The sequence below is a fragment of the Plecotus auritus genome, assembly GCF_963455305.1.
Source record: "Plecotus auritus genome assembly, chromosome: 4".
Lineage (NCBI taxonomy): Eukaryota > Metazoa > Chordata > Mammalia > Chiroptera > Vespertilionidae > Plecotus > Plecotus auritus.
The window spans coordinates 126,843,019-126,858,106 of record NC_137775.1 but is presented as its reverse complement, the minus strand read 5'-3'; the positions used below and the strand labels follow the sequence as shown (position 1 = coordinate 126,858,106).

At 38.9% G+C, this 15,088-nt stretch overlaps 1 protein-coding gene and 1 pseudogene across 5 annotated transcripts in view; both read right to left on the bottom strand.

Moving 5' to 3' along the window:
* Positions 1 to 15,088, bottom strand: part of NRF1 (nuclear respiratory factor 1) — a 145,734-nt gene that overhangs the window by 58,499 nt on the left and 72,147 nt on the right. For 3 of the 4 annotated variants that reach the window (XM_080666702.1, XM_080666705.1, XM_080666703.1), the window contains exon 5: positions 2,289 to 2,429. The exons of the other annotated variant lie outside the window; for it this stretch is intronic. In XM_080666702.1, coding sequence (XP_080522828.1) covers positions 2,289 to 2,429 — 141 coding nt within the window. The remainder of the gene's footprint in view (positions 1 to 2,288; positions 2,430 to 15,088) is intronic. 4 annotated transcript variants of the gene reach the window in all.
* LOC308247499 (adrenodoxin-like) lies at positions 12,207 to 12,750 on the bottom strand (annotated as a pseudogene). Its single transcript has one exon. The product of its transcript is annotated as an adrenodoxin-like (transcript).

Here is a 15,088-nt window from a genome sequence, read left to right as displayed (position 1 = left end):
CATTCAGGAACCTCGCAATTCGGTTACCCACTACGCAGGATTCATTTTTGCTCTGACCCCTACATCATCCACTAGACAGATACTGACCAAGTATTATTTAGAATACAGATGTTATTTAGGTGTTGGGCAGCTGTACTGGACAGTAATGAAAAACAGAAACTAAGACCCTACTAGACACAGACCACAGATAAGTGCAGCAGGTCCTCAAATAATGCCATCTCATTATAGCATTGATGAGATGCTATAGGCATTTAACTCTTGTTTATATCAATTAGCCTATGGTAAAACTGGTTTCCTTGTATGTCATTTCGCTTAAAGTTGCAGAACTTATCAAAAATGTTAAGTGAGAACTTATGTTACAAAGACAATAAAATACAGGATGTATTAGGTAGTGACTTGATGGGAGAAGAAAACTTTATTAGATGAGACAAGAAAGAAGGTGATATCTGAGCTACACTTTGAATAAGGTAAGGTCCATCACACAATGTTCTGGGAGAAAAATGTTGCAGGCAGAGGGAATAGCAAAAGTAAAAGAATGAGCTTGGGTGTCTAACAAAAAGAAAGAGGGCTAGTTTGGCCATAGCACACTAACTGAGGGAAAGAATGGACAATGAGGTTGAAAGAGGCCAGATTACACAGGGTCTCAGAGGCCATGGCAAAATCTGAATTTGATCCAAGAAATAGTGGAAAGCCACTAAAGGGCTTAAACAAGAGTGACATGACCTCATTTGTGTTTTTTGTTGTTGTTTTTTTAAATCTCAGGTGGTTCTGTTGAGCATGGCCTGCAGCAGAGCAAGAGTGGCAGCAAGGAGATCAACAAAATTGATAAACTGAAATAGTCTATGTGAGAGATGCTGAAGGCTTGGGCTAGGGCAGTGTTCAGCAAACTCATTAGTCAACAGAGCCAAATATCAACAGTACAATGACTGAAGTTTCTTTTGAGAGCCAAATTTTTTAAACTTAAACTTCTTCTAACGCCACTTATTCAAAATAGACTCGCCCAGGCCATGGTATTTTGTGGAAGAGCCACACTCAAGGAGCCAAAGAGCTGCACGTGGCTCGCAAGCCGCAGTTTGCCGACCACGGGGCTAGGGTGTGATGGGAACTGAGAAGAATAATCAGATTCAAGATATATTTCAGAGGTGAATTGACATGTCTTGCTAATAATTAGATGTGGTTGGTAGGGGAGTGAGGGCAAAACAGGGAAATCAAGGATTTACTCCTATGATGGGATATGAGCAACCAGATGGACAATGGCACCATTAACGGACATTGGTATACTAGGGGAGGAAGAGATTTGGAGAGTGCAGTGGTGGGGGCATTCATAGGTTCTGTTATGAACATCTGGTATTAAGGATCTAACAGTAGTGGTATAAGCTGGGGTATACACAGAATATAGATGGGATACAAAGTCCACAGGACAGGATAAGATCACTTGGAGAGAAATAAAGATAGAGCCCTGGGACATGCCAACATAGACCAGGTAAGAAGAGGAAGAAAAGCCAGCAGAAGAGGGAGGATCCACTGAGTAGGAGAATATTCAGGAGAATGTGGGGGTCACAGAAACTGTGTAGAAGAAAGAAGTAATCAACTGTGTTAAATGCTGTTGAAAGACAGGAAAAGGAAAGAAAACTCACAACTGAATTTAGCAACATATATTAATAAAATAAGGTGAGAAAATATGTTATAAAAAGGCATTTAGCTTTGTTTAAGCTATCACTTTTAAAGTTAAAAATTTTTAAAGAAACAATCTCAGCAACATTCCTGATGTATCAGGCTAAGTACATTTTGACTTCCCTTCTGAAAGTAAAAGGAGGGGAGCAATGAGTCAGTGAGGTGTCCTTCTGAGCTTTCCATCCTCATTCCCTGGAGAGGGGGAGCCTTCCTTGGCAGTAGTGTGGTGGGACTCAGAATGTACACAGACAGAGGAGCAACTCAGCCCAAAAGAGGCTAAAAGTTTACTTGCCCCACTTTACTGTGATTCATCAAAGTCCTAACAGTCTCCTTTCCAAACCAACTCCACACTAAGTTTCTTTAGCTGACCCAAGGACCCAAGAGGCAGTAAAAAACTGCCAGCAGAAGAAGGAGGCTACATCCATGCCCCTGGTGGGGAGCATTCTTCTGGCACAACGTTTTCTTTTCCAAGGCTTCTCCTGTTTCACTATCAGCTCCAGGCTGTATCTCTCTCTAGTGGTATCACTGAGGACAAAACTAAGGAAAGTCATCTGAGGCCCACCCACACCTGTGCCACTTGTCTTTGTGTCTCCTCCTCACTTCCTACCCCTTACCTGGGTCATTTTATCCACAGAGACTGGAATTCCATCTATGGTGAGAGGCGGCAACTCTGAGTTAACTTCCTGTGGCACAGGGGCGTGTTCCGCTAGGGCGGACTCCAGGTCTTCCAGGATCATGCTCTTGTACTTACGAACCTGCAGGGAATTAGGGCAGAAGTAAACAAGATGCCCAACAACCAGGGAGGGATGGTGCAAAGCAACTAGCGAGTGGGTGGGGCTGGTCTCCCTCAGCCAGTACAGAACCCTAAGAACAAACACTTCTACAAGTACCACTGGCCCCAAAGACACCACATTGTACAGAATTAAATGAAAAGAAATTACAGGGAGCCCTATCCAGTTTTGCTCAGTGGTTAGAGCGTTGGCTCACAGACTGAAGAGTTGTGGGTTCAAATCTGGTCAAGGGCACATACCTGGAATGCAGGTTATCCCCAGGCCTGGTCAGGGTGGGTGGGGGAGGTAACCAATCGATGTGTCCCTCTCACGTTGATGTTTCTCTCTCTCTCTCTCCCCCTCCCTTCCACTCTCTCTCTAAAAATCAATCAATGGAGCCCTGGCCGGTTTGGCTCAGTGGATAGAGCGTCGGCCTGCGGACTGAAGGGTCCCGGGTTCGATTCCGGTCAAGGGCATGTGCCTTGGTTGCGGGCACATCCCCAGTAGGGGGTGTGCAGGAGGCAGCTGATCGATGTTTCTCTCCCATCGATGTTTCTAACTCTCTATCCCTCTTCCTTCCTGTCTGTAACAAATCAATAAAAAAAATATATTTTTTTAAAAAAATCAATCAATGGAAAAAATATCCTCAGGTGAGTATTAACAAAGAAAACAACAAACAAAATTTACAGGTAACAACAGTAAAAAGGAAAAAAGGTTTTACAGAAATACTGCTTCTCAGTTAAAATCATGTTTTCTGTCAATGCTGGCTCCATCACCTGTTCCAGATCTAATAGGAATGGCTTTCATTATATGGCATTTCCCAGGCCATTTGATAAAACCTAGCTGTGGCAGTTAAACGCCAAAATTATTTTCAAGATAACCAAAAACTTGTCTCTTAAAACTTCTGTTACTTTCCTGCAAAGCCAGACTACCAAACAGATTGGAGATTCAAGTGCACAAGAAGCTGGACAGAAAGGCATCAGAAAAACAACAACCCAGAGGTGAATATTGTAGCTAGGTGGCAAAGGTGCCACTATTAGTAAGGCCCAAGACCAGAGAGAGCCCCACAGGTCAGGTCCTCCTCCTTTCTGGTACTTTCTGATGACAGAGGTGAACTTCAAACCCATGATGCCTTTGTGGCTCTGACAAGCATTGGTCTGAACCAGTATTGTTCTGAGTCCACTCTTTGCACTGCTAGTGAAAGGTCTCTCAAAAGACAGAGAACTTAACAGCAGCACATTTGTACATGCACACATTCTTCTATGGTGAGCAGAAACGGTAGAGAGACACCGGATCCTACAAGCAACAATAATAGGTTCATTCACTTACAAGAATGCACAAGGGGGATGAGAAAGCCTTTGGGGATAACAAAGAAGCCATGGAATTATGAAAATGTGACAACATGGGATAGACAATTAACTTGCATTCAGATCTCAAGCCATTAACTTAGGAAAAAAGGGAAGATAAAATGAGGTTTGCTCAGAAGTTACAACAATGTTTGAGTCTTAGGTTTTCTGCTAAGTGGACTGGCCTCTCAATCAGGACACACTTCCTTATAAATATCTCATTATAAGGTTTAAAAAACAAAGATTCCCATACTCCACCTCCAGCATGTGAAAAAGTAAAAATTATTGTTGGCCACGAAGTACAACTTTTGCAGTTATAGAACTTTCCAAACAGGTCAACAATTAAATGAATAAAGAAAAATAGTGCAAACGTGTAGAATCATTATCACTCTGAAAATTCAGTTTTATACTGGTTTCTAATAAAAAAGAAAGTTTCAAAAAATTTAGCAACTTATTTATTGTAATATAAGCAGCTGGTGTTGCCATGGCAACTTTAAGGATTTACATTTTCTGCTTTCTAGGTTTCTGTATCCTGGGTAGAGTTTTTATACTACCAACCCACAGAAAAACTGAATCTTATAAACCTAGGTTCTAGTCTTTTTAAAAAATACATATTTGTATTGATTTTCAAAGAGGAAGGCTAAGGGAGAGATAGAAACATCAATGATGAGAATTCATTGACTGGCTGCCTCCTGCATGCTCCCTACTGAGGATTGAGCCCACAACCTGGGCATGTGCTCTGACTGGGAATCGAACCGTTACCTCCTGGTTCATGGGTCGACACTCAACCACTGAGCTACCAGGCTAGGATCCAGTCTTTGAATTTTGATGTATCAGATTAAATCATTACATTAGTAGTAAGATCGTATAGTAAGAGTTAATGATAATACATAAAAATAAATTTCATTGTGCTGGAAACACCTGACATTTGAAGATGGGAAATCATTAGATCATTACTATGTAATTAGCTAGTTTCAAACTATTTCATCCATTTTTATGGGTTAGTAAAATGCAGGAATTCATATTCAGGCATTTAGCTAAACTTATCAGTGCTATATAATTCCTTAAAAATATTTTGCGATTTAAAAAAAGCATGATGGTAGGGCATCCCTCAGAGAAATTTACAAAAAAAAAAAAAAAACTTCAGGTATGACCACAATATTTTTTAATTAAATTTTTTTCAATTATAGTTTATATTCAATATCGTTTTGTATTAGTTTCAGGTGCACAGCATAATAGATAATCATATATACTTTACAAAGTCCCTTGATCCACTGGTCCCTTGGCCTGGCCTGCACCCTCTTGCAATCCAGGACCCCTCAGGGGATGTCGGAGAGCTGGTTTCAGTCCGATCCCTGCAGGACAGGCCGAGGGACCCCACTGGTGCATGAATCCATGCACCGGGACTCTAGCATGCATATAAGATCTTTGGTTAACCTCTTACCGCCTTCCCCCCTGCCCTCTGAGATTCATCAGTCTGTTCCATGTTTCCATGCCAATGGTTTCTGCTCCTGCATTGAGCGTCTGCCCCCTGGTGGTTAGCTACTGGCCAGTCAACCTGTCACTTAGGCTTTTATAGATTCCCTATGCTGTACTTTATATCCCTGTGACTATTTTGTGACTACCAATTTGTACTTCTTAATCCCTTCAATTTCTCACCCAGTTCCTCAACCCCTCTCCCCTCTGGCAACCATCTGTCTTCTGTATCCATGAGTCTTGTTTCTGCTTTGTTTGTTCACTTATTTCTCTCTTTAGATTCTGCATATAAATGAAATTATATGGTATCTGACTTATTTCACTTAGCATAATACCCTCTAGGTCCATCTAGGCTGTTGAAGTGGTAAGATCACCTTTTTTATGGCTAATATTCCATTGTAGACATGTACTATCACTTTTTTATTCCCTCATCTACTGATGCACACTCGGGTTGCTTCCATATCTTGGTTATTGTAGCTAATGCTGCAATGGACACAGGGGTGTATACATTCTTGGGTTTCTTTGGATATATACCCAGAAGTGGAATCACTGGGTCACAATTTATAAGGCAGTTCCATTATAAATTTTGTGAGGAACCTCCATACTGTGTTCCATAGTGACTGTACCAATTTGCATTCCCACCAACAGTTCCCTTTTCTCCACATCCTAACATGTTTGTTCATTTATTGACGGCCATTCTGACAGGTGTGAGGTGGTATCTCGTGGTTTTAATATGTATTTCTCTGATGATTAGTGACATTGAGCATCTTTTCATATGTCTATTGGCCATCTGTATACATCCTTTTGGAGCAGTGTCTATTCAGGTGCTTTTCTCATTTTTAACCAGATTGGGTTTTGGGGTTTTTTTTTGCCATTGAGTTGTATGAATTCTTTATTAAGTTTGGATATTAACCCCCAATTGGATGTGTCATTGCTGAGTATCTTGTCCCATTCAGTAGATAGTCTTTTCATTTTGTCTATGGTTTCCTTTGCTGTGCAAAAACTTTTAGTTTGATGTAATCCCTATTGTTTATTTCCCCTTTTGCTTCACTTGGCTGAGGAGACACATCAGAAAAAATATTGCTACTGTAAATGCCTGAGAATTTACTGCCCATGTTTTCTTCTAAGAGTTTTATGGTTTTAAGTCTTACATTTAAGTCTTCAATCTATTTTGAGTTTATTCCTGTATATGATGTAAGAAGGTGGTCTCGTTTCATTTTTCTGCATGTATCTGTCCAATTTACCCAACACATTTATTGAAAAGGCTATCTTTGTGTCATTGTATATTTTTGCCCCCTTTATCAAATATTAATGGACCATGTAAGCACGGGTTTATTCCTGGGATCTCTATTCTATTCCATTGATCTCTGTCTGTTTTTTATGCCAATACCATGCTGTTTGATTGCTATGGCCACAATCGTTTGGAGGTTGTTGTTTGTTTGTTTTTTCAATGTTTTTATTGACTTGAGAGGAAGGAGAGAGAGAGAGAGAGAGAGAGAGAGAGAGAGAGAGAGAGAAACATCAATCAGTTGCCTCCTGTATGCACCCTGACGGGGAACTGAACTGGAGACCTTTCGGTGCATGAGACAACGCTCAAACAACTGAACCTCATGGGCCAGGGCTGGAAGTGTTTTTATGTCTGTTTTGTCTTATTTGTATTTTCAATACACATATAAATAACTTTTCTTTCTTCTTTAAAAACTACATATAAACATATGCACATATAAATGAAGTTTCTTACTCTTATTTCCTACTTCCCCCAAGGTGCTCTGATTAACCTCTTCTCTTAGTTCTGCAGGTCTGACCATGAGGGGGAACAAGGGGGTGTTCACCAGCACCAGAATAATGCCCTTAAATGGCCTCTTTCCTCCCCAGAAAGAGCTAGTAGTAGCTACAATGAGTGTTTGCTTATAAACAACCATCCTGACCTTTCACAGGACTGTAGAGAACTGGAAGCTAGCTCTATTTGTTCCCTTTAGAAGAGAAGAAAAAGACTAAGAAAATGAGACTGAATTTGAAACTTCATATTAATACCCTGGACAAATCTATGGAAGATAGTGGTTCTCTAGCACCTTCAATGTAAATCCCCCCGGTGACTTAACCTGGCTTTATTATTCAGAAGTTGAGGAATCTTGGGCAAATCACTTAACCTCTCTGAGCTAATACTCTCATTTACAAAATGAAATATTAATATACCTACACTTCAGCGTTATTGCCAGAATTGAGAATATGTATACTTTAAAGCTTTGTAAATCTGCTATACTAAACAAGCATTAGTTACAACAATCCCCTGCACTCAACAATTCCATAAGCATGTAGAAAATGCAGATTTACTTTTAAAGTAGAACCAAATTCTATATATGGTTCTATTACTTTTCTCATTTAATATATTTTCGCCATCTGAAAAAATGTTAATAGAAAGATCTGGGTCATCATGTTTAATGGCAGTGTAATTGTCCTATCTATAGATGAGCCACCAATTTAGCTAACAAATCCCTTGTCTTTGAAGTTTTAGGTTACTCTCAATTTTTAAAAACATTATAAAGATAGCGTAATTAATACCCTTACACATACATCTTTGCTCATTTAACCAATTATTTCTTTTTAAAAAAAATTTTTGTTATTGATTTTAGAGAGGAAGGGAGAGGGAGAGAGAGACAGAAACATCAATGATGAGAGAGAACCATCAATTGGCTGCCCCTTGAATGCCCCACACTGGGGATTGAGCCCCCAACCCGGGCATGTGCCCTGACCAGGAATCAAACCACGAACTCCCGATTCATAGATCTACGCTCAACCACTGAGCCACTGGTTGAGCCTAACCGATTATTTCTTAAGAATAAAATTCAAAAGGAACTGGGTTTAAAAAGTAAACATTTGGGGCACTTTTTATAACTTTTTTTAAAAACAGTTTATTGATTTTTAGAGAGAGAGTAAGGGAGAGGGAGAGAGAAACATTGATGTGAGAGTGTAACATCGATCAGCTGCCTCCTGTATGCCCCCTATAGGGGAACAACCTTGGTATGTGCCCCTCACTAAGAATTGAACCAGCAACCTTTTGGTGCACAGGACAACGGTGAACCAATTGAGCCACACCAGCCAAGGCTTTGGGGCACTTTTTATACCAGTTGCCAATCTGTCCTCCAGGAAATTATACCAATTTAATCTGCCTGTTTGACATGCCAACTTATATGTTTTTTAAAACTGTTTTTTTTTTATTGATTTCAGAAAGGAAGGGAGAGGGAGAGAGAGATAGAAACATCAATGATGAGAGAGAATCATCGATCAGCTGCCTCATGCACGCCCCCTACTGGGGATTGAGCCCGCAACCTGGGCATGTGCCCTGACGGGGAATCAAACTGTGACCTCCTGGTTCATAGGCTGATGCTCAACCTCTGAGCCATGCTGGGGCAAGGTATACATCTTTTTCATGTTTGTCAACATGAGCCATGTAAAATGGTATTTTGTTTTAATTCCCACATCTTTGAAAAAAAATTTTAAAATACATTTATATTTCTTCCTTCTGTTTATGTCCTTTGGTGTTTAAAAACACAGTTTTAAAATAATAAAATTTAAACATACAGAAAGGTGTCAAGGACAACAAAATAAACGCCTCTATATCCACCACCTAGATTCAATAATTGTCAGTATTCTGGCATAATTACTTTACCTGCCATCAACACACACACACACACACACACACACACACACACACACACGTTTTTTGGGCTAACCACTTAAAAAATATATTTTATACATTGCAACACTTCTAAATATTTCAGCAAGGCCTGACCGGTGTGGCTCAGTGGTTGAGCATGGACCTATGAACCAGGAGGTCACAGTTTGATTCCCAGTCAGGGTACACTCGTGGGTTATGGGTTCAATCCCCAGTGGGGAGCCTGCAGGAGGCAGCCATCGATGATTCTCTTTCTCTCTCATCACTGATGTTTCTATCACTCTCTCCCTCTCCTTTCCTCTCTGAAATCAATAAAAATATATTTAAATTAAAATATCTGTATATTTTAAAAAAATACTTCAGCATGCATCTTGGGAAAATAAGGACATTCTCATACATAACTACAATATAAATATCACCCCAACAAAAACAACGTAATTCCTTAATATCATCTACTATCTACTCAATATATCTTTGGGTCTTTGATATTAATCCGTTTATATTTTTATTGGTTTTTGAGAGCTCTTTATATACAGGGTGTCCCAAAAACATGTATACACACTTTAACAGTTAATAGCTCAATTGATGTTTCTTTCTTTTCAGTCAGACAAGGAAAATTCATCCTAAAATGCTACTGGAAGTTTGAAAACGCAGTTAAAGTACAAACAATGCCTTTATAGTAATTATTCAAAGTGTATACACATTTTTGGGGACACCTATATTAAGAATATTAATCATTGCCCGGCTGATGTGGCTCAGTGGTTGAGTGTCAACTCATGAACCAGGAGGTCACAGTTTGATTCCTGGTCAGGGCACATGCCCAGGTTGCGGGCTCGATCCCCAGTAAGGGCCATGTAGGAGGCAGCTGATCGATGATTCTCTTTCATCATTGATGTTTCTCTCACTCTCCCTTCCTCCCTGAAATCAATAAAAACATATTTTGAAAAAAGAATATTAATCATTAGTTTACTACTTACTCTGTGATCTCTGACAAAATACTTAAGATCTCAAACCCTCAATTTCTTTATTTATAAAGCACAGATAGATAGATATCTATCATAGGGTTATTATAATGACTACATCTCAATTGTAGGCAAGGAGGTAATTTGGGTAGAACACAGTATGAAGAATTAAACAAAACCCTGGAAAATATAAGAAATATTTCAATCTATTATAAGTCCAGTACATTTTAAAATCACCCATCAACAAACTCTTAAAATAGTAAGAAATCCACATTCCAAAAGACGCACAGTCCTATTGAATTTTAATTTTTCCAGAGTTCTCAGCAGCCTCAAGCTAGAAGAGCAAAAAGGAAGAATAATGATGGCTTCAGGAAACAGAAAATGCAAATATCACAGTTTTTAAATTATTAAATGAGATAATACATGCCAAGTGCTTATAATTATACCTAGAACATAAGCATTCAATAAATGTTACACATTACTATAAAATCTAAATGATTTTAACTGTTATTAATATGAGAATATGTGCAATATATTGCATAATTGATTATGGTAAACAATGGGGTCTAATTCTTTTAATATTTTCCTGAAATTCAGTGTATATAAGTTTAAGGAATATTCTGTACTTTGAAGGTATAACAAAAGTCACCTGAAATAATCAGGGTGTAGTGTCCCTTTGAGAAATATAGTTTAATTACTCTTTAAAATTTTTACACTTCTATTGTTCTAGTGAGGTTTGGATATGTTTTGGTTATCTTTTTTCTTACTAAATTATCCACTTAGTTGAGGTTCTTAATTTATAAGAACAGAATTAATTCATAGTATTTCCTTACAATTTCAATCTATTCTTATCTCTATAACTCTTACCTCATCTTTAAGATTGTACATTTGTTTTCTTCTCCCTTTTTCTCAATTAGCATGCTAGAAATTTTTCTATTTCATTGGATTTTTCATAGTACCATTTCTGGAATATAACAAGTCTACTTTTTCTGTTTACAAACTCATTAATTTCTCCCATGTTTACTGATTCTACTTTTTTCTTAGACTTATTTGTTCTTTTCCTGCTTCTTTATATAGATGGAAGTTTACTTCTTTTTCATCTTTCTTGTATATAAAAATAAAGGCAGTCTTGGCTGGGTGGCTCGGTCATTTGGAATGTTGTCCTGTACACCAAAAGGTTGTGGGTTCGATTCCTGGTCAGGGCACACACCTAGGTTGCGAGTTCAATCACTGGTTGTGGTGCATTTGGTAGGCAATAAATCGATATTTCTCTCTCTCTTTTCCAAAATCCATTTAAAAACATATACTTGGGTGAGGATTAAAAATTTTAAAAATAGTAATAATGATAAATTAAGGCAATGAATGAGTATTCTTCTGAATGCCAGTTTAGATCATAACTTTGTTTTTCAAATTTTTTATTGATTTCAGAGAGGAAGGGAGAAGGAGAGGGAGAGATAGAAACATCAATGATGAGAATCATTGATCGGCTGCCCCCTGCATGTCCTGACCAGGAATCAAACCTGCAACCTTTCAGTGCATGGGACGATGACCAATAAGCCAGGACCATAGTGTCAATTCTTTTTTTTTTAATTTTTACAGTTTAGTCCCAACTTCTTTCAAAACACAATACAACAGTAAAACCTAGCCCTTCTTAAAAGGTTGAGACAAAACTTATTTGACAGAGTTACATTGCCTACGCTCAGACTTAAAACTTTTCACTGAATAAAATTTTGAAATATTTATTTATAAGGTTACAACTGTCTTTGAAATTAATCAGTGAACAAAGCAACATTTTTTTTCCATTCATATTCCCACTAATTACTATTCTAAATAAGATATTCGTAATTTCTTCAGTTTCAATCTAAACATTAAATTTGTAATAACAGGATGTGGGTTCTGGTACAGATTTTCTAATTCACTGTATGGCCCTAGACAAGCGATCTTGCATCTCTGCCTTCACCCACATCTCACAGGGATAGTGCCTTTTTAAACCTACTTTATAGGCAAATAGGCATGGAATTTACATGAAAACATTTTGCTAAAGTTGCTAAAAAAAAAAGGGAAGGTAAAATATGTACCATTTTATCACATGTTTTCTAACATTTGATTTGCTTTTTATAATTTAAACAAAATAAAGATTGCATACTTTCAGACTACGAAATTCAGTAGTTATACAAGGTGAATTAAAAGTAGTAAAGCAGGTCATAATAGTAAACCCATTCATCCATGCTCTCATTTAATTAAGAAATAATAATTATAAAAATAGGTAACATTTTGTGAAAATATTCCCATTTATTCTATCTCAGGAGTTCTTTCCCATATCGATGGATTGTCTGGCATCAGACATGGCATCCGGTACTTGAACAGTCATTTTGTCCATAGACTTTGTCAAACAGATTTGGCAGCCCAACCGGGATCTATCTGTTAGCCCGTACGCCAGATCAAGCATGTCATTCTCCCCATCAGTGATTACTTCTAATTTCTCGTATATGTGCTTTTCAAAGATGAGGTGGCAGGTAGACCAAGCCAAGGTTCCCTCACATGCACCAAAACCATCAATATCTAGATTATTTTCCATCACAACATCTAGCAGAGAGTCACCGATTTTTCTTTTGGTTGTTAATATTTCACCGTCACGGTTTAAAAAGTGGAGTTATTTTATCTTCGGAGCTGCAACGCGCTGGGGCCCACAGGCTCAGCGGCCGCCTCCCCCAGCCGCCGCCCGGCTCCCCGGGAGGCCTCCGGCTCCCACGTGGGCTCCAGCGACCAGCAGCCACCGCCGGGTCGCGCCACCCAGGGCCGCGGAGGAGGCGTGCAGAAGCCGGGCGCCCCACCGCGGCGGCCATGGCCAGCGGGCCGGTAAACTACGGGATGCAACGTGGGCGCAACGCGGGCGCACCGCACGGCTGCAAGAGGCTCCCAAGTGCGGGCGGCAGCTGCGGCGTCAGGCCGGGGCCGCGTGGGCCGCGTGGGCCGGAGAGGCAGCTGGGACCTATTGCCAATTCTTATAATCCATATTCATCCATGTAATTTTTCCAGTATGGTATATTCTACCCTTGTAAGGTATTAATGCTAATATATCTCTTTTATATTAACCTTATCAGTTATATTACTCAAATCCCTATGTTCTTATATTTTTCTTCCTTAATCTGATAAAGATATTAAAATCTACTTCTAACATTGTAGTTTAAAAATTATTTTTTACATTTCTAACTTTTTGATGTACGTGCTTTGCTTTGATGTTACGTGAGGCATAAAAGGTTCATTATAAATTTACTAAAAGCCCAATGCACGAAAATTCGTGCAAGAGTAGGCCTTCCTTCCCGGGGTTGCTGGCACCGGCTTCCCTCCTGCATCCGGGACCTGGGCTGTTTCCATCCTCTGGCTGCCCGCAGGCACCTGGGGCCTGGGCTGCTTCTCTCCGGCCCCAGCTTCATCAGGAAGGACATCCAGAATGAACTCCGGAAGACATCTGGTCTAATTAGCATATTACCCTTTTATTATTATAGATACTACTTATTAGTACTAAATGAACTCTGGTTCTCAGTTAATACTCATTTGTCTTGAGAGTTTGGCTTTGTCTGATATTAACACTGAAATCCATGATTTATTTTTGTTGGCATTAGTCTGACATCATTTTACTTTCAACATTTTTAACAGCTTTGTTGAAACAGAATTCACATACCATACATATTAGTTTCCAATAAGTTTCACTGGGCTAAAGTCAAGGTTGTTGGCAGGGCTGGTCCTGGAAGCTCTAGGAAAGAATCCATTTCCTTGTCTTGTCTTGCTGCTGTCTAGCCTGTATTCCTTGGCTCCTGACCCCTTCCTTATATCTAACCTCTTGTTTCCACTTTCATATCTCTTACATCTATATCAATTTCCCTTTGTCTCTCTCTTACAAAGACACTGTGACAGGTTTAGGGCCTACCTGGATAATGCTGGGCAATCTCCCCAGCTCAAGACCCTTAATTTAACCATACCTACATCTTCTTTGCCATAGAATGCAACACTCAAAGGTTCTAGGGATTGGACCTGGTTATCTTTGGGGGCCATTATAAGGTAGGACAAAAGTAGGTTTACAGTTGTTCATATGGAAAATAATACAATAAATAATAATACAAGAATAAACTCTTTGTTTTGCATACTCACAACTATAAACCTACTTTTGCTGCACCCTGTATTCAGCCTAACACACCATTCATTTCACACATTTAAAGTGTACAATTCAATCCTTTTTAGTGTATTTGTATATTGTGCAAGAATCATCATAATCTAATTTTAGAACATTTTCATCCCCCCAAAAGAAACTCCATACCCACTGGCTGTCAGTCCCCATCCTCCCCTCCCTCTTCTCCAGCCTGGCAACCACTAAGCTACTTTCTGTCTCTATAGATTTACTTATTCTAGACATTGTATATAAATGGAATCATACAATATGTGGTCTTTTGTGACTGGGTTCTTTTACTTAGCACAATGTTTTTAAGATTCAAGTATCAAAACCTGATTATTTTTTATTGCTGATTAATATTCCATTATATGGGTAATACCACTTTTTAAAGCTCTATCCATCAGTTGATGGACATTTGGGTTGTTTCCACTTTGTGGCTGTTATAAAAATGCAGCAACTACAAAAATTCTATGAATATTGTGTATAAGTTTTTGGGCATTAAGTGTTGCTATTTGTTTTATTTTCAGTTCTCTTGGGTCAATCTCGACGTAGAATTGCTGGGTAACTCTCCTTTTAACATTTTAAGAAATTGCCAAACTGTTTTCCAAAGTAGCTACTTCACTCTACATTCTCAACAGCAATGTACAGGGGTTCTACTTTCTCCATATCCTTACCAACACTTATAATTCTCCATCTTTTTTACCAGTCATCCTAATGAGTGAAGTGGTATCTCATTATAGTTTTGATTTTTATTTCCTTAATGACTAATGATTATTCATTATTAGTGTTCATGTGTTTGCTGTCCATTTCTATATCTCATTTGGAGAAATATCTACTCGGATTCCTTGCCATTTTAAAATTGGGTTATTTTGTCTTTTTATCGTTGAGTTATGAGAGTTGTTTATATATACTGGATACAGGATATATATTCTTTATCAAGATATGTGATTTGCGCCCTAACCGGTTTGGCTCAGTGGATAGAGCATCGGCCTGGGGACCCAAGGGTCCCGGGT